Source organism: Biomphalaria glabrata, chromosome 17, assembly GCF_947242115.1.
Source record: "Biomphalaria glabrata chromosome 17, xgBioGlab47.1, whole genome shotgun sequence".
NCBI classification, from domain to species: domain Eukaryota; kingdom Metazoa; phylum Mollusca; class Gastropoda; family Planorbidae; genus Biomphalaria; species Biomphalaria glabrata.
In genome coordinates, this window is record NC_074727.1 from 5,629,811 (window position 1) to 5,649,618 (window position 19,808).

At 38.3% G+C, this 19,808-nt stretch overlaps 1 protein-coding gene across 1 annotated transcript; it reads left to right on the forward strand.

Moving 5' to 3' along the window:
* The first annotated feature begins 883 nt into the window (after positions 1–883).
* LOC129923552 (uncharacterized) lies at positions 884–19,086 on the forward strand. The gene is made up of 8 exons (XM_056014919.1): positions 884–1,000; positions 4,388–4,572; positions 5,653–5,860; positions 11,299–11,577; positions 13,996–14,094; positions 14,947–14,976; positions 16,915–16,932; positions 17,968–19,086. The coding sequence occupies exons 1-8, from the start codon at positions 907–909 to the stop codon at positions 18,051–18,053; spliced, it is 999 nt and encodes a 332-aa protein (XP_055870894.1). The 5' UTR covers positions 884–906; the 3' UTR covers positions 18,054–19,086.
* The last annotated feature ends 722 nt before the right edge of the window (positions 19,087–19,808 follow it).

Genomic DNA, 19,808 nt, shown 5'->3' on the forward strand with positions numbered 1-19,808 from the left:
ACAAATGGAGTAACTTGATATCATAAGCCTCTCAAAAAGACAAACCAAGAAGCTCAGCGTTGATGCAGAAAGGACAGCAATAATCTCATTCTAAGCTTACTCCGTAGGGGGGGGGGCGCGGTGGCTGAGTGGTTAAGCTCTTGGCTTCCAAACCTTGGGTCATTGTCTCCAATCTCGGTGAAGACTGGGATTTTGAATTTCGTGATATTTAATGCGCACCTGTGTCCACCCTTGAGAGCTCTTCAATAATCTATACTGACTGATTTATATACGTAATTAAAAAATCTCATCAACTGCCGAACGGATTGACGTGAAATTTTGTACCTGGTAGGTGCTCGCTAAAACATGGTTTGGACGGATTTGCAGCCTGAAAGTCGGGCGGGGGAAACAAAAACAGCAAACTTTCAATTATACTTTTGCCCCCCCCCCCCCCCAAAAAAAATGTAGTGTTTTGAACGGAAGGGGTCATTCAATCGGGTCCCGTTTATTGGACGTTCAAAAAAATTAAAAGGAGGGCATGTTCCGGTCATAATGAACAACATTAAGCCTGGGTACAAATCAACGGGTGTGCAATGCTAGTGTTATTATTATAGTCACAATAGGGGATTTTTCAGATATATACTTCATTGTTACAAACTATGTTTTAACAAATTAATTAAGCTACGGTCAAGCTTAGAAAAATGTGATTTTCCAGTGATCAAAAGTGATCAAAATTTATTTTTTTTTAAAGTATCCACACTATCTTTATTCTGTACCGGAAACACCAATACGCTCGCTACTCATAAGTTTTGTTGCACATATAAAACAATAGCGTAAATTTTTAAGCACCAAGCAGCGCTGTCCTGAAAGCGAAGAAACCATTTGATAGAATTGGCGTTTTTTAAAAAAGAAGACATTCATTCAAATATGTTCAACAAGTTAATTTTATCTTTGATGAGGAGGAGGGGAAGAAGATATCTCTGCTTTCTTTTTATAATTGTTATTTGTGTTTCAGGAAAGGGTGAGTTTATGGTTTATAGATCGAGATGCTAGATAGAGATTTTAGATCTGAAAGACACAGAGATAAAGGCACATTGCTCGTCCCATATGCTAGGACAAATTTGTACAAAGGCTCCTTCTTCCCTAGTGCTATTAGAGCATGGAATGGGTTGCCTGAGCTTGCCAGCAAAACCTGTGATTTGGCAGAATTTAAGTCATTGGTTAATATGCATGACTAAATGAATGACGCGTAGGACGAAATCATCTTCTTATTTGACGTCTTACGTTCCGACTTCCAGGGCCAGCTGTCCCGTCGGAACGCCACTTGGTCGAGTAAATAAATGGTAAACTGTTGCTTCGACATAGACATCGATGCGAAAATATTCAGAAGACGTGAAATACCGTCGAAACACTTGGCCAACAATGGTAGTAGCAAAGTTCCCCCTTTCAGATCTTGCGATCTATAGGGCAGACGATGTTATGGACAACTGTTTCTTTGGTCAAGAGTTAACGAGCAGGAAGTCATGTGGCCAGCACAACGACTAGCCGCCTTTGCGTGGACTCAGGGGCGCCCTTAAAAATCCCGAAATTCAAAATCCCAAATCTTCCCCGAGATTCCATTATATAATGTATGTGGTATTTTACGTCTTGAGAGACGATATTTTTCCCTTTGCAACTACTCGTGTGACTAAAGCTGACTAACTAAAGCAGAGGTTGTCAACCTATGGCTCGCGACCCCCTTGGGGGTCGATTGACGATTTGCCAGGGGTCGCCTAATACCATCGAAAATATGGATTGTTATTGTCTATTCTTCTATTGCTGTATGTGTGTGTGTATGGGGGGGGGTCGCGGCAGAGTGGGGGATTGAAAAAAGGGGTCGCCGAGCTTAAAATGTTGAGAACCGCTGAACTAAAGAGACCAATCCTTGATGCACAGTTGCGTTCACAGGTTGGGCATATATAATCACCAGGCGCCGTTGCATTTTCACCCTTCTTTCTACTACTGTTGTGTATGGCATCTGCGATCCGGGTCCCACCATTTATGCTCTCTCTCGAATGTAGACTTTTTGGTATTTGTAAATTTTGTAGATAGTTATAGTATACTATATTATATATGATGATAGAATATAGATCCTTGCTTTAGAGCAGCGGTTCTCAACCTTTTAAGCTCGGCGACCCCTTTTTAAAATCCCCCACTTTGCCGCGACCCCCCCCCCCCCCCGCTCTCACACACAGCAATAGAAGAATAGACTTTTTCGATGGTCTTTGGCGACATCTGGCAATTGTCAATCGAACCCCAAGGGGTTCGCAACCCACAGGTTGAGAACCCCTTCTCTAGAGTAGTGACGTTGCAAGTAAGTGTTAAGGCCTTCTACTGCGAACAGTCTCGGTTAGCCACAGAACAATACGAGAACGGAAGAGAAGGTTTTAAAGATATCTGTTGTTTAACATTTTTATCGAACGACCTAATTCTTTATGTAAGGCTTATCCCCCTTTAGCTTTGTACATTTTTCTAAATAAAACCAAAGGAATTAATTACGACTAATTGATGATCTCATTGGTTAATTTTTGCATTGATTCATGAGTTGCCATCGACATTTGTATATTCACGTTTAGAGACGTGTCGTTGATATAGTGTGACTATAGAGGGACTGGTCACTACTGCTGTGTCGCGAATGCGTAAAATGCTGGGTTCGTGATTCCTGGGGTACTCTCGACACGTGACAAACATAGATACCACAGATTGACTTAAGTCCGTTTCAACAGACAAATATAAAGTTTATTTGACAACAAGAATAATAATAATACTGCACTCCTTGTCAGTTACACAAGTCAAGAAATAAACAATCCTATCCACATAACAGCGGTATCAAATATATCAAATACGTTAGACTCTCCAGAGTAGATTACAAATCACGTCCGCATCTCAGCGGGTAACACTGTACAGAATGATACAGAATAACTACTAGAAATGCATGTCTCAAAAAGACCACTGGCATCAACTGCCCAAAAGATACTTCTTAACTCAGAGTTACAACTCGACTAAAACGCTACTACTAAAATCACATTTGACTGCCTCGTCCAGAGGATACCACTTAACTGACTTGACTGAACTCAAAGTCAACTTCATTCCTTCTACTTCCTGTTTTCTACATCAGGAATTCCACGTGTCTTTTAAACCTCTTAACATGACGTGGACATTAAATCGGGCAATGTCAACTGAGACTGTGACAACATTGAATAATTGAGCAATTTTTTATCTGAGATTGAGAAGTTGGAGAGATAATGTGTGCAAGGATTCCACCAAGACAAAACTGATCTAAGCTCTCTAAAGAGAATCCAAATCAGGAACGTTCAAAGATGGCCTTTGGAATGTCGTCATTACAACCCCCAATGAGTTAAATGAGTTAAGTTATAAATCCGCAATGATAAGATGATTTGTGCACATCTTTCTACTATTTATGAATAATGTTGAACAGACAAATTACAGATGATGCAATTTATTTGGCAGTTGTAAGTTTAAAACGTGGTTAAATTGTTACCGCATAATTTAAAATACTTTAGACAATATACCTCTGAATAAATTTCTAACATTCACCCGAGGCTCATCCATATTTGATTAACTACATGAAAGAAAAGGTCATAATGTTTCAACTAGATTTAGAATGTATTTCTAGTATTTTCTAGTGATTACTGATTTGTATTTCCAGTGATAACTAATTGGGTCCATCGGTAATAATTATTTTATGTTTCACATATAGGAGCACGCAGGTAAGATGTTCAATGGTATTTGCGACATTCAACCACGGCTTAGTCATACTTGATATATTTTTGTTTTTACTTGTTTCGGATGTTCCTTCGGATTTTGAATATAATTACACCCTAGCTCAAACTACCCCAGGACGACGGGGGATGGCAGCGGAGTTCGAACCCGGCATCTTCGAGACCAACGAACGTCAGTCCAAAGCGCATACAACACGACCAGGCAGCCATATATAGACTTACACTATATTTTTTATAGACTTTTGGTGATATGCACGATAAAAATTATACCCATTAATCTGTTTCTTAGTTTAAATTTTGATTTTATTAAAGATTCTGTTTATATTCCTTAGGAGGGGCGGTGGCTGAGCGGTAAGCGCTTGGCTTCCAAATTAAGCGGTCCAAATTCGAATACTGGTGATGACTAGGATTTTTAATTTCGGGTTTTTTGGGCGCCCCTAAGACCACCCAGCTCAAATGGGTACCTGACATAAGTTAGGGAAAAGTAAAGGCGGTTGGTCGTTGTGCTGGCCACATAACACCCTCGTTTACAGTGGGCCAAAAAAACTGATCTGAAAGGGGAACTTGACTTACTTACTTTCATTAGATTCCTTAATTAAGCAAATTTCTATTTCTCTACCCCCCAGCATCTCCCCAGCCTGAAATAACGATGAAGATAACTGGACAGTCCTCTCATTGTGAGTCCAGTGGCTACTTGATGGACCGAGAACTTATTCACCTCATAGGGTCGGTCAGTGGATTCAGCAGTCCACAGTGGGAGAAGATGGTCATTGTTGAATTCAGGAATGACACAGGGAAGTTTTGGCAGAAGGTAAGAACACATGCAGACCAGCCACGGTGTGAAAAAGTGGGAGATGTGGACAGATGATTCACAGCAACCGCAAGGCACAGAAAATATTGTAAGGAAATTTGATGCATGAGATAAACTTATGTGCAGGGCCGGTCCTACAAATTGCGGGGCCCTATGAGAAACTGATTGCGCGGGGCCCATTCTGGGTGGTGATAAGGATAATTAGAGATGGGGTCCCAAAGATCCCGAAATTAAAAATCCCAGTCTTCAGCAGGATTCGATCCCGGGAACCCGGTTCGGAAGCCAAGCGCTTCACCGCTCAGCCTGCGCCTTCTTTAACATCATATAGGCTTATAGATAAAAAGTATTTAATAATAATATAATATACAAAACCTTATAATATATTAAATAACTTATCTACAATATTTTTTTTTGCGCCTCTCTGCGTGTGGCGCCCCACAGAGGGTGCCCCCCCCCCGAGGCATCGTTTCCTCCTTACCCCCTCCTACGCCCCTGGTCCCAGGTTGTGTTTTGAAAAGTTCTGGGATATGTTGAGTATAAAATCTATAAAAAAAATGTATGGAGCATTAGCCAAGCTGCGATCTTATCAGCCATAAGTCTCTCTCTCTCTCTCTCTCTCTCTCTCTCTCACTCTCTCTCACTCTCTCTCTCTCTCTCTCTCACTCTCTCTCTCTCTCACTCTCTTTCACTCTCTCTCTCTCTCTCACTCTCTCTCTCTCTCTCTCACTCTCTCTCTATCTCTCTCTCTTTTTCACTGTCTCTCTTATTCTCTGTCTCTTCCACTCTCCCACTCGTTTATTCTCTTTTTCTCTATCACTCTTTCTCACTGTCTCTAACACACTCTATCATTCTCTTTCTCTCTCGTTCTCTCTCTTTCTTTCTCTTTCTTTCTCTTTCTCTCTCTTTCTCTCTCTTTCTCTTTCTTTCTCTCTGTCTCTTTCTCACTCTCTCTGGTTCTGTCTCCCTCTCTTTCTCTCTCTCCCTCTATCTCTCTGTGTTTATGTGTGTGAGAGAGGAACGCCTTCGATTCGTAAGCGTTACTCTTCTTGTTTCGGGTTTTTTACTTTCAATGTTCTTCAGCTTTGCTCCTTCCCCCTGGAGCCGCCAACGAAAGGCCAGATAAGGAAAGCCATGATGGGATGTTACTGTACAGCCTACAACGAAACATTGGCCAACTTCTACGTAAATCTCACCGCCAAAAGTTACAACGCCATGCGGGCTGTCATGAACAACATTGACGGCTCCACGAACGTGTCGTCAGCTATTGTGCAGATTCCTCGTGCGTATGGTATGGCGCAGATTCTTAAAATAGAAAATATAAAATATAATAATTCTTGAACTGTAATTGGCTTGTTATGCATAAGTACATGTTGCAGTAGAATTTGATCATAAATATTGTCACATACTATGAATCAAAGTCCTATGTATGCCGGAGAATGTAATGAAGCTCTAGAAAAAATAGAATTGCTCTTATCTGGCAGAATCATTGGCAAAAAACAAACCCCATTTGGGCAGTTGTTTGAGACAAACATCTATAAAAAAAAAAGCTAACAAGATCCTCGAAATAAAGAATCACCCTTTGTGTCAGGATTTTGTGATTTTACCATCACAAAAGAGATACAAGACACCGATAGCAAAGACAAAACAGACACAAACACTCTTTTGTTCCCCTGGCAATCAAATCATTAAATAAGAACAATCTGGTATAAACTTTGTCAAATGTAAATTATGAGTGAGTCTGGTGTGAATGTACATTTTGGTTTCTTATAGTTATAATGTTTTTTGTTTGGTGTAATGCACAAATTGTAAGACAAATTTCCTTACGGATAATAAAGATTATTATTATTATTATCGAAATAAAACTATTTAATTCTTCAAGTAGATTCAACACACACTATCAACATATAATATAACTTAATTTCAACGATAAGTAGACTTAACATGAAGCTTGAAACTTATTGATTGATCTCGCTTATATGTTCTATTGGAAAGATTATTTTTATACTTAATCCTAACCCCCTGTTTTTAGCTATATAGGAAAATTACTTTTATTTTTCGAAATATAAACTTGTTGGACAGCATTTATACATTGGAAACAACCTTGACAACAATATTGACTTATTAAGTGAAAATATTAGATATTCTTTGTCTCTAGAAACAAAAGAGCTGTGGGGAAAGGTGTGTGTTGTGGGGGGGGGGGGGGTTAAACAAATATTCAATGAAATGTAGGGGGAGCAGGGAAAAGCTTGACATAAGAAACATGTCCTTAGGATAAAATACCTCCATCTTCACACACCAAATCGATCAGCTTTTTAATTTCTTTGAAAACATTTTTTTTTTGTTTTTTCCCTCCTTCACGGGCCAAAAGTCTATGTTGAAAAGCAAGATGCAAAATAGAAAACAACAGGTTCCATGTAGACCCAGTTTTATTTATTTATTTATTTTTGTAAGTTTGTGACGTTTTATTCGATGTAAAAAAAAAAAATTGGCGGGGGGGGGGGGGGGAGTAGGCTGGGAAAAAAAAAACAATATATAGCCTAGGAACCAGGGGCGTAACTAGGGATTTGGGGGCCCGGGGGGATTGACCTGTTTGGGGGCCCCTTGCATTTTGACATTCGACATATGACATGAGATAATGTACGCAAAAATAAATAAGCCCCAAATCAAATTGGTTCAGTATATCATTAAACTTAACAAAAAGTAATCATCAAGACTCTTTTAATGAATAATACCGTTGTTTATTAGTTAAATAATGCACAAGTGACAAATCTAAATTGATATCGCTTCACGTCGTGCATTCTGTGCAGCAAAGACATCTATAACATCAACTACATCGATACTTTCTAGTATTTGTGACTTCACTGACATTAAAACCATGATAAGCCTTTCTTGCATCATTGTGCTCCTGAAATAGTTTTTGATGAACTTGAGCTTTGAGAAATGATCTCTCACATGACGTAATGGAAGTGGCCTTAGTTAGCGGTATTCGGAGGAGGTTGCAAAGTTTGAGCACACGCAATTCCCATATGAAGCCTGTTTCCTCAATATGTCTATTGGTAATTGTATTACTGGTTTGTTAATGAAAAGTGCTCGTGCATCAATGACATCATTGAAAAAGCGATTTTCCATTTATTTCATCATACAAACAGGAAAAGTAGCACAGTTTGTCATAAGCGTGTCTTCATCTAACAGGTGTCTTGGTTCAAGAAGAAACCTAAAGGCATCCATTTTCTTTCCAGCCTTTGGAATCTGCCCTTCATCTCCATATGAAATCTGTCTAGCACTTCTGTCGTATTACGTTTGAATTGCAATTCTATTGACAGTCCTACATTAGAACTCAACTTCCCATCAAGTCTTTTCTTTCTTCTGGTTGTTTTGATTACAGGGAATCCATAGTATTCACTACCTTCTTTTGCTTTTTCGATGGATTGGGTTTTTATCAGTTTGTCATCATTTTGCAGAAAGCATGAAAGGGTACTAATTTCTTTAGCAGCTTCCCGTATATGCAGTCCAGACTTTTGTAGCTTCTTCCGAATATATTAATTGGGCGCAGGAGCTTTGACCAGAATTCAAGATAGGCAAAAAAAATCTTAATTTTCCACTGCATGAAGAAGATTCTGTGCTAATATTATATGGTATTACGTCATTGTTGGTTGTTTATGTTTTATGCGAAAGCAAAAGGATTCAGAGCATACAAAAGTGGGAAAGATCCATATCTCGTTATGCTCGAGTATAGAAATACTCCGATAAGTAGACTGCTGTATTCACCATCACAACTGCTGACGAGTAGAAGACTCAGGGAATGATTTCAACTGATCACAAACTATTGAAACCATCGGTAGCTGAAAATGCAGAGACATTACTCTACGAATGACAGATGAAAAGCAAAGTGAAATACGATGCAAAAGCAAGACTACCTAAAGATTATTCTGTCGGAGGAGAGTTCGTCTAGGTCAAACATGGCAGAAAGTAGTTGTCATAAAAAAACATTCAGCACCCAGATCTTACATCGTAAAGACAAACGGTGGAAAAACATACAGAAGAAATCAACGCTTTTTTAATAAGAGTTTCGATGAAGACATTTCTGGGTACTATGATACCGATGGAGACAATGAACTGCAAACTGTTGGAACAAACGAAACAGACAGTTATAGACCAACGTCTAGAGAACTTGTTGTGTCAGTCAAGACAACCAGAAATGGACGAATTGTTAAAGTTCTAGTAGTGGCCTTAGGCCACTGAAGCCTATGCGGTCGCAGTGGGCGCCGCGCTTTCATAGGCCCCGCGCTAATTCCAAGTGTACATTATTAAATTAAACCATTATAACGTATAAAAAATAACAGGGTTTTCGCGACCTCCTGATTTTCCAGGGCCTCCGGGAAATCTCATGAAAAGGCAAAATATACGATAAAGTCCTCAACTTTTTTTGAATTTATTCAAATCTCCTAAAGAATAGACGAAATTGACATTTTGGGGTGCCAATAAATAAAAAGTGGCATTGCGAGCTTTCATTTGATAAAAAATTTATTGCAAAGACGAAAGTAGGCCTATTTTCTAATTTAAAAAAAAAATTATTTTGACATTATGCTTATCCCTACCCAGACTAGGCCTCGCTCGATCCGTTTCGCATAGGGCCCCGAAAATGCTAGGGCCGGCCCTGCTAGTAGATATTACTCTTAAGAACTTTAAAATGAAGGGTGTGATAATAACTTCAAAAGGAAGGATGTGCTAATAGTATATGATATTACGTCGTTATTTTTTGTTTATAATTTGTGCGAAATCAAAAGGATTAGATGTAAACAAAAAGAGAATTTCCATTGGAATGAGGAAAGATGAATAAAGGGGTAACTCGAGTGTGAAGTTTAATTCTGAAATTATAGACGCCACACACAAATAATGGACTATTCTAGCATTATTAAGAATAACTTTTAGATCTGTTATACTGGATTCTGTAAATTTTGCTTCAAGGTTAATTAGTGTAGCCATATAATACTCGCCATTTAGATCTATTATTAGTAAAGGTAACAAGATACCTGGAATTCGCTGTATATCATGCAGTTTTATTCGTGGCAACAAAGTTTAAAATGTAAGACTAATTTTTTTTTTAATTTGATCTCTGTGGGAAAAAAATATTTTTAAAATGTCAACAAAGTCAACTTACTGATAGACCTAGATCTAGGTTTAGTCTATGTGATAAATTTAATCCATAAATGTTGAAAAAAAAGACACCCGTTGACACTATTTGTCAATCAAACATATTAATTTATGTATTTACAAATAAATTTCGGACACCCATTTGGGGGCCCCCCCTAGGTGGGGGCCCGGGGGGATTTTAAAATTCTCCCCCCCCCCCATCCCCCCCCCTTAGTTACGCCACTGCTAGGAACGAATGAACGAGCGAAGTTCTAGTTCCTATGAGGTGTAAAAGGAAATGGCCATGTTTAAAACGAGGCTGTGTGGTACAGGCGGAGCTAAGCCCTTGTGGTAGAACATTAAGATCTAGGAGCTAATCGCGAAGTTGGCAGCGTTTACGTGCCAACGTAGATATTTTTTAAGTCCACAATTTCAGAAGATTCAAATCGCCTTGTGTTCTATTGCACAGAAATTCAAGGAGTTTTCATATAAATGTATAGGTCTTGGTTGGCCACTAACAACATCATTGCTATCTTCATCTCAATGTTCCCTAAGAAGATGTTGGGCCAATCTGTGTGATGATGTTATCGATGTTCCCTAAGATTATGGCAGATCTGTGTGATGATGGTATCGATGTTCCCTAAGATTATGGCTGATCAATCTGTGTGATGATGTTATCAATGTTCCCTAAGATTATGGCAGATCAATCTGTGTGGTGATGTTATCGATGTTCCAATCTGTGTGATGACGGTATCAATGTTCCCTAAGATTATGGCAGATCAATCTGTGTGATGATGTTATCGATGTTCCAATCTGTGTGATGATGTTATCGATGTTCCCTAAGATTATGGCAGATCTGTGTGATGATGGTATCAATGTTCCCTAAGATTATGGCTGATCAATCTGTGTGGTGATGTTATCAATGTTCCCTAAGATTATGGTAGATCAATCTGTGTGATGATGTTATCGATGTTCCAATCTGTGTGATGATGGTATCGATGTTCCCTAAGATTATGGCAGATCAATCTGTGTGGTGATGTTATCAATGTTCCCTAAGATTATGGCAGATCAATCTGTGTGGTGATGTTATCAATGTTCCCTAAGATTATGGTAGATCAATCTGTGTGATGATGTTATCGATGTTCCCTAAGATTATGGCAGATCAATCTGTGTGATGATGGTATCAATGTTCCCTAAGATTATATCAGATCAATCTGTGTGATGATGTTATCAATGTTCCCTAAGATTATATCAGATCAATCTGTGTAATAATTATTTTCGTCCGTCATAATTTTGAATAAGTTGCTGAAACTTCACAGATATATCACAAAGAGATCAACATGTTTTTTGTTTTATTGATTACTTCTTATGCAACAAGTGTTTTCGTATCATATCTTCTGATGTAAAGTAGGTCGCTTTTATTTTCTTTTATGACTTTAAACATTGGTGAACTATAATACGTATACAAAATCTCGGAATATACATCTCTCTCTCTCTCTGTATATTATATATATATGTATATAACATATAACATATATATATATATATATATATATATATATATATATATATATATATATCGTCAAATTTCAGCCCAACCTGTCATGGTGGCATCCTTTGATGGCAACGCAATTAAGCCATACGGAAACTGCTCCCTGGTGGTCGAGGAAGCGCGGGAGTACAGTGTCCACTCCTGCTACGTGAACTTGAACCAGCCCACCACCTATATATCAATACATGGTCATCACGTGGTCCCTGGGAACGACCCTTGCTTGACCATGACATTGACGTTTACATCTGACATGTCGGCTTTGGACTTCCACTACCAGGACAAGTGCAAGAGGTCAAATTTATATATCTGTAAACTTATTGGTGAGTTATTGCAAAGCCTCGTTTTAAATTCTCTTTCAATCATCGCCAAGTGACACCATTCGTTAGGTCGTGGATATACCATCATATTTAGGTCGTGGATATACCATCATATTTAGGCCGTGAATATACCATCATATTTAGGCCGTGGATATACCATCATATTTATGCCGTGGATATACCATCATATTTAGGCCGTGGATATACCATTATATTTAGGCCGTGGATATACCATCATATTTAGGCCGTGGATATGCCATCATATTTATGCCGTGGATATACCATCATATTTAGGCCGTGGATACACCATCATATTTAGGCCGTGGATATACCATCATATTTAGGCCGTGAATATACCATCATATTTAGGCCGTGGATATACCATCATATTTATGCCGTGGATATACCATCATATTTAGGCCGTGGATATACCATTATATTTAGGCCGTGGATATACCATCATATTTAGGCCGTGGATATGCCATCATATTTATGCCGTGGATATACCATCATATTTAGGCCGTGGATACACCATCATATTTAGGCCGTGGATATACCATCATATTTAGGCCGTGAATATACCATCATATTTAGGCCGTGGATATACCATCATATTTATGCCGTGGATATACCATCATATTTAGGCCGTGGATATACCATCATATTTAGGCCGTGGATATACCATCATATTTAGGCCGTGGATATACCATCATATTTAGGCCGTGGGTATACCATCATATTTAGTCCGTGGATATATCATCATATTTAGTCCGTGGATATACCATCATATTTAGGACGTGGATATACCATTATATTTAAGCAGTGGATATACCATCATATTTAGGCCGTGAATATACCATCATATTTAGGCCGTGGAAAAAACATCATGTTTAGGCGTGGATATACCATCATATTTAGGCCGTGGATATACCATTATATTTAGGCAGTGGATATACCATCATATTTAGGCCGTGGATATACCATCATATTTAGGCCGTGAATATACCATCATATTTAGGCCGTGGAAAAAACATCATGTTTAGGCGTGGATATACCATCATATTTAGGCCGTGGATATACCATTATATTTAGGCAGTGGATATACCATCATATTTAGGCAGTGGATATACTATCATATTTAGGCAGAGGTGTAGTGAGGGGGGGGGCAAGAGGGGCACGATGCCGCGGGTGCCACCCTCAAGGAGGGGCGCCACACGCAGAGGCACCAAAAAAAATATTGAAGATATTTAAGTTATGTAATACATGCTAAGGTTATTAGTATTATATTATTATTAAAAACTTGTTTATTTATAAGCCTATATTTCTATGAGATGTTCATGGAAAATGTATGTGGGGGGTGCCAATTACGTTTTTTTGCCCCGGGCGCACATTTTGCTCACTACGCCTCTGTATTTAGGCCCCAATAAAGTAAGTTTGTCACGTTGATAACTAAAGCCCAAAAAAATATTTCTAAGTTTTAAATATTCGTTAAGAACAAAAATTAATTACGTTCTAGAATGAACACGCAGGACGGCAGGTAGTAGCAGCCGGCAGGATTCGAACTCGCAACATCCAGGGCCAATCTGGAGCGTATAACACATGATCAAGTAGTAACTAGAACTCAGTCTAGAAGTTTAAAACTGAGTTTAACGATCTCAATGGGAAATCTGGCCACACTTTGTCATCAGTGTATCTATCATAAAGGAACGCCCCTTGTACCTGATCACTCCACCGTGTCACCCAGAGAGCCCTGCGCTCATTGGACTCAACGCTTCTAGTGGTGCCACGTTTCTCCCTCAAAAGCTACGGTCTGCGGGCTTTTTTCAGTGCACGGACCAAAGGTTTGGAACTCACTCCCCATTGATCTCACTACACTACTTTCAAGAAGAACATTAAGAATGTTTAAAAATTTTTTGGATTAGTTTGTCATTTTAGTTCCCGTGTTTAAGTTTGTAATGTTATCACAGCGCCTTGAGCCTACATTTTGTTTGTTAACGCCGCTCTATTATTATTATTATATTATTATGTTTTGTAAAATGCTTTGAGTGTTTCAAATGTTCCTGGAGATTATTAAGGTAATAACATTCTAGCCGGAACCTCCAGCAGAGACATTCGAGACCACCCAACGACAGTCCAGAGCGCCACCAGGCAACTATCCAATAGGTATTTTATGTGCCAAATTATGTAGGTCACAGCCGGGCGCTGCGTAGCCACGGTAAATACTGCATTTTTTCATTAAGCTTCAGACTCGAAGACAAGCCTTATTATTATTATATATCGCCTTCGATAGCCATCCGTTGTCATGGGTTAGGTTGAATCATGTTTAAGAAAAAAAAAAGGTCTTGGAAGAATGGGTGACAATGTCAGAAGAGTTCCACCAGTGGACATAGATCTGCAATTTTTTCTGTAATCTATTTGCAGTAGTGAGTAAATTATCAAGGCTGTTTACCAAATATTTACCGTGGTTGTTACCTGCTGTCACCTCAACGATAGCGGTCCCAGCGACAATATATATTCTGTGTAAGTCAACCAGAGATTAACCTCTTCATTCATTCTCCATTTCGCTCTCTCTCTCTCTCTCTCTCTCTCTCTCTCTCTCTCTCTCTCTCTCTCTCTCTCTCTCTGTCTCTCTCTCTCTCTCTCTCTCTCACACACACACACACAACCAATCATACATAATCATTTGTTCTCGTCCATTTTTTTTCTTTACAATTCCTCTATTAAAGTCAGAATTTCATGGAAGCAGGAAACTTGAGGCTGGGTGGGCGGAACAACCTGGACACTCATCTCTAGAGCTTTGTTGAGAATTCTCCAAGAAGTTAAAAATTTAACAGTTGATATATTGCTGAGAAAAGACTTACTACTACGTAGGCCACAAGGGGAAAACTCTAGTTTGACCGTTTTAATTTTTCAAAGTAAAAATATAAATAATGTAAATTTGGCTAGAGATCTAGATTTAGACCTTGATCCAACATCAGTTTTGAAAAGAAACTACTTGAAAATTAGGTTTTATAGTCTATTGTCATTATTATTTATTTATTTATTGCGAATGACCTAATTCTCTACACAAGGCTTATCTCCCCTTAGCTTGGCAGGCCCTACGGTCTCTATACAAAATAGTTTTTTTTTTGACTAAGTAATTATCCAATTTTTTTTGTTCTTTGATTCGTAAGTTGTCATCGACCATGAATGATTTTGCAAAGTTTCAACTTGATCCGAGAAGATAATGGGGAGAAATAACGTGTACTAAATTCCACCCAGACAGACAGACAGACTTTAAGGTTTGTAAAAAGAAAAAAAACAACAACTGTTGTACGTGTACATTATAAAGCATTTAATACATTGAAAAATAAACTTTTTTTTTGTCTTCAGATTACTTTAAGATCATAGTCTGCAGTGATGGTAAGCTAACCAAGCAGTTTTTATTTTAATCTTATCTCAATTTGTTTGCTAAATAATATTTTAAAATATATGATTATACCTATCGATGATTATACCCTAAGAGTATTCGTGTTAACAAAAAAATATGCAGAACATGTTGTGTATTAACAAAGTTCTCCTGGACTCTAATTAGGTCGAATGTTTCTTTTAATCAAACAAAATTTATCTCAAATTAACACTGTTAGATCTACCTAAATTAGTTATCGTATAAGTTTCCAATCATACACTATTCCAAGGCAAGCGTTTTGTGACATGAAGGAACCATAAAAAGGTTACGACTATATAAATTAATCATTTTTTTTAAAACATTTAAAACCGTCAAAGGTTGAAATCACAAAAACGTGTAAACTACTTTAAAAAAAAAAAAAAAGTCAACATCTCGTTATTACAACTTACAGAGCGGTTGTTTTTTTCTCTTAATCCCTAATGAAATGTTAGATCTTTTTTTTAATGGACTATTTTTTACCTCTCCCCATTCCCTCCCCCCCCCCTCACTCCCATCCCGCGAGAAAAAAAAATCCTGGTTAAGCGAATGCTTAGATCAGTTAGATCTACTACATTTTATAACAGTCCAATGTACAGAGAAATGACTACGCCTAACAAACTGGACAGTATTAACTTCCTCCCCCGCAAAGAACAATCTACAATCTTCCAACTAAGAACAGGACACACACCACTATTAAATTACCACCTGAACAAAATAAACTCCACACAACTACCCCTTTGCAGACATTGCGCCCACCCCTTTGAAACCGTAAACCATATCCTCTTTGAATGCCCCTCCCTAATCCACCTTAGGCAGACCCTACTTCCACTACAGCCCAACATAACCAACACCCTTTACGGCAGTGCTGAACAACTGAAGAAAATAGCACACTTTTTTTCCTTGGCACAGTCTGCAAAAGAGCTCACAGCTCAGCAGCAATAAAGCTGGCTAGAAGAAGAAGAAGAAGAACAGTCCAATGATAGGTCTTTAGGTCTCAACTCAGAAGACCATGCGCAACATGTTCCCTAAAATTAATTTATTAAAGTTTTTTTGAATAATAACGCCTACATGCGGAGATACCCGAAGACGTAGAGTCCGTTCAAGAGAAATATTTTCTGGTTCTCCAGCCAAATTTAAATTTATTTTCTTTTTATACTTTCAAAAACCATAACGTTCAAACTTTGGTTTTCCCACTAATTTCCCAGTCTGGCCAATAAGCAAGTCATATTATTATTTTTTTTCTCCCAACGATATACATTAACTGTCAAATTCATAGGAAAACGTTAGAGCCGTTTTCAAGATCCGTATTCATGTCTCTCCCACCACACTCGTTTCACGAAGGTACGAATTGAATAGAGGTGTAGCAAAAACTGGAAACAGGTAGGAGGCGACTATAGCGATACTATCTCTACAATCCAACGTAAAACAGTTCGCATTCAATGAATCCGCAAAACAATACAGCCAGGATTCTTTAAGAAGTAGATTTCTCAGATAACAAATAAGAAGTAATTATTGAATTTTTCCATAGATGGAATTGCACTAACTGCTCATGCCTATGTTATGAAATCAATCCTTAGATGTTCTAAGTTCAAATCTTCTAAACTTGTTTTTATTAGCGAAATCATTTGAAACAGTGGCGTGCCGTCCGTGTACACAGAGCTAGTCAACTTAGAATCTGAAGTAATCCTCTTTTTTTTAAAACAATAATTTATCATAAAAGAGTTTTAAAATCATCAAAATGTGTTGTTGGAAAATGCATTTTGACCTCTGACCTCTTTAAACCGTATCGCGGCCAAGCAGACCTCGCTGGGGGAGCTTGCAGGGCTTCCCAAGACCATGCAAACCACATTAAAAAATGCCTTATCTTTTATTCCAGTTGATACAATTTTATTTGCATTTCTTCTGTTTCCCAGCAGACGTCAAGACTGAAGGTAAGTTGAAATAAATTAGAAATAGAGTTTACGACATTGAGTTCAAAACTTCCAAACATTTTTTCTTTCCCCTTCCCGACCAAGAATCGTCCCTTTATCTTCCTGTTTGGCAATCAGTTTAGCAATGTCGCTATCAAAAATTAGCCCACCTACGTTCCTCCACATTTTACTTCGTTCTTGCAACAATTTTAGCAAAAAAAAAATTATCAGGGTCATGACTTCTTTTCTATATTTAGTCTATCAAGCGGAAGTAATTAGTTGGTCACAATTACCAGAAAGAAAGCCCTGTTAACAAAAATACCCAAAATTGGACTAAATTATCCCAAACCAACACATGATCAGGAGGCGCGTTGGCTAAGTAGTAAAGCGCTTGAATTCTGAACCGAAGGTACGGGTTTGAATCCTGGTGAAGACTAGGATTTTAATCTTGGTCCACCCTGCTCTAATGGGTACCTGACATTAGTTGGCTAAAAGTAATGGCAGTTGGTCGTTGTGCTGGTCATTTGACACCCTCGTAAACCGTGGGCCACAAAACGGATGACCTTAACATCGCAAGGCCTGAAAGGTTTACTTTACTTCAACACATGATGCCCAACCTAATTTAACCTGCGGGCCAATTTAATTTCCAAGACTCTTGACGCGGGCCACATGACCGTAAAGGTAAAAAAATAAAGCAGCCACACTTTCTTCACTAATCAAATATGTTGGCTTATTATCAGTTTCTTCAACTCTCCCATTGCATCAACGTACAAATGTCAAAGGTCATGGTGCCAATGCGTAATGTAGGTAACATACATTTTTCAACAAAAAGTGTGGTTTGGGAGGTGAAGGATTTTCTTCTCTTTGTGTCGACGTTTTGGCAGGCCGGATGGAACAACGTTGCGGGCCAGATCTGGCTCGCTAGCCGTAGTTTGGGCATCACTGTACTAATGTATATGTATACAAATACAGATATAAGTGAATCGAGTAATATGGCAGTAATTGGTTCGTGAGAAGTGTTCTTCTAATTGACTACTTCAAGTTTGTTTGTTTCAGAGAATACAGCAACAAATACAGAACATACATTCACCACCACTAGCACCACTGCTTTAGCGGACTCCACGGTACTGAGCAGTATATAGACTCAAGAGGAGAGTACGGCACTTCCCTTGTCCTTGTGCCCAAACACAGATGTGGATTCAATAGATCGAGAATCAATGGCCGGAACGAAGAGTCAGGTGATTGGGAAAACTTATTGGTGCAAGAACATCCCAGGATCAAAATGTCAAAGGTTTATTGATAAAACTCGAATTGACATGCCGAATGTCGAAATTTATTTTTACTTGACAACGGTCTTGTTTATCAATGACGTCATGGTGTACCCCGAAATTAGACACATCTTAATGAAGAGCCACTCACAAAAACAGAGAGAATTATTGAAAGGTCGATGCATTATGCCAAGTTCTAAAGCCATTTCCTGGCGACACTTCTCTGTGCGTCTATTCTACGGCACTCAACATACGTCATACAGAACAACCGTCATCAACATTAGTTTGCTGTGACGTATCTATTTTAATAAAAAAAACCTTGGGTCAGTTCAGTTGCCTACAGTTGACAGTAGTTTCTCTCAAAAGGTCGAATACCGAATGCTGAAAAGACGACTTTTCATTAAATTAGATTAAATGATTTTAGAACAAAAACAGCAGACTTGGGCAGTTCTGAAATGGACGCTTCATTTGCAAAAGTTAATCTTTGTTTGTCCACTGAAAAGAGAAATGTTAGTTGTAACTCTATTTGCTTATTGTAACTTATGTAACGATAGAAAATATCTAATAAAAACAATTTCAGTTTGCTAATAAAGATGTAATCTTATTCTTTTCAACCTAGAAGCTGACTTCAGTTAGATTCAGACAAATCTTTGCTGTTAACTTTCATTCATTCTCAGTGTTCACATCTGTCTTATTTGTTGTTTGCTATGCGAATATATAAATAGCTTGTGATGACTTTAAATTGAATCTTACCACGCTTTTGGTAGCAAAATTTTTTTTAATATCAATGCACTATGCCAGCCAGGAAAGCCAATGACTTGGCAGAATTTAAGTCATTGATTCACATGCATGACTAGATTGTACAACGTCTGTTTTTTTTTGTGTTCGGTGTCTTATATTTCCTTTGTGATGGTAAAATGTAAAAATCGTGAACCAGACGGTGTTACATCGCTACCACACCATCATCATATAACTACCACATCATCGTCATATAACAACCACATCATCGTCATATAACTACCACATCATCATCATATAACTACCACATCATCGTCATATAACAACCACATCATCGTCATATAACTACCACATCATCGTCATATAACTACCACATCATCGTCATATAACTACCACATCATCAACATATAACTACCGCATCATCGTCATAAACTACCGCATCATCGTCATATAACTACCGCATCATATAACTACCGCATCATCATCATATAACTACCTTATCATCATCATATAACTATCACATTATTATCATATAACTACCACATCATCGTCATATAACTACCACACCATCATCATCATATAACTACCACATCATCGTCATATAACTACCACATCATCATCATATAACTACCACACCATCGTCATATAACTACCACATCATCATCATATAACTACCACATCATCGTCATATAACTACCACACCACTACCACATTGCTACTTCATCACTACCTTCGCATCTTTCTGGAAACGTTTCTTATTAAAAGTGAATCTGTCGTCTGTTCTTTCCACATCCGCATCACAACTCATACATAAGTCTGTTACAGCGACCGTCAACTCACAGTAAGGAAGAAACACGAAGACGAAGCGTTGCGATACAAAAATGTAATGAT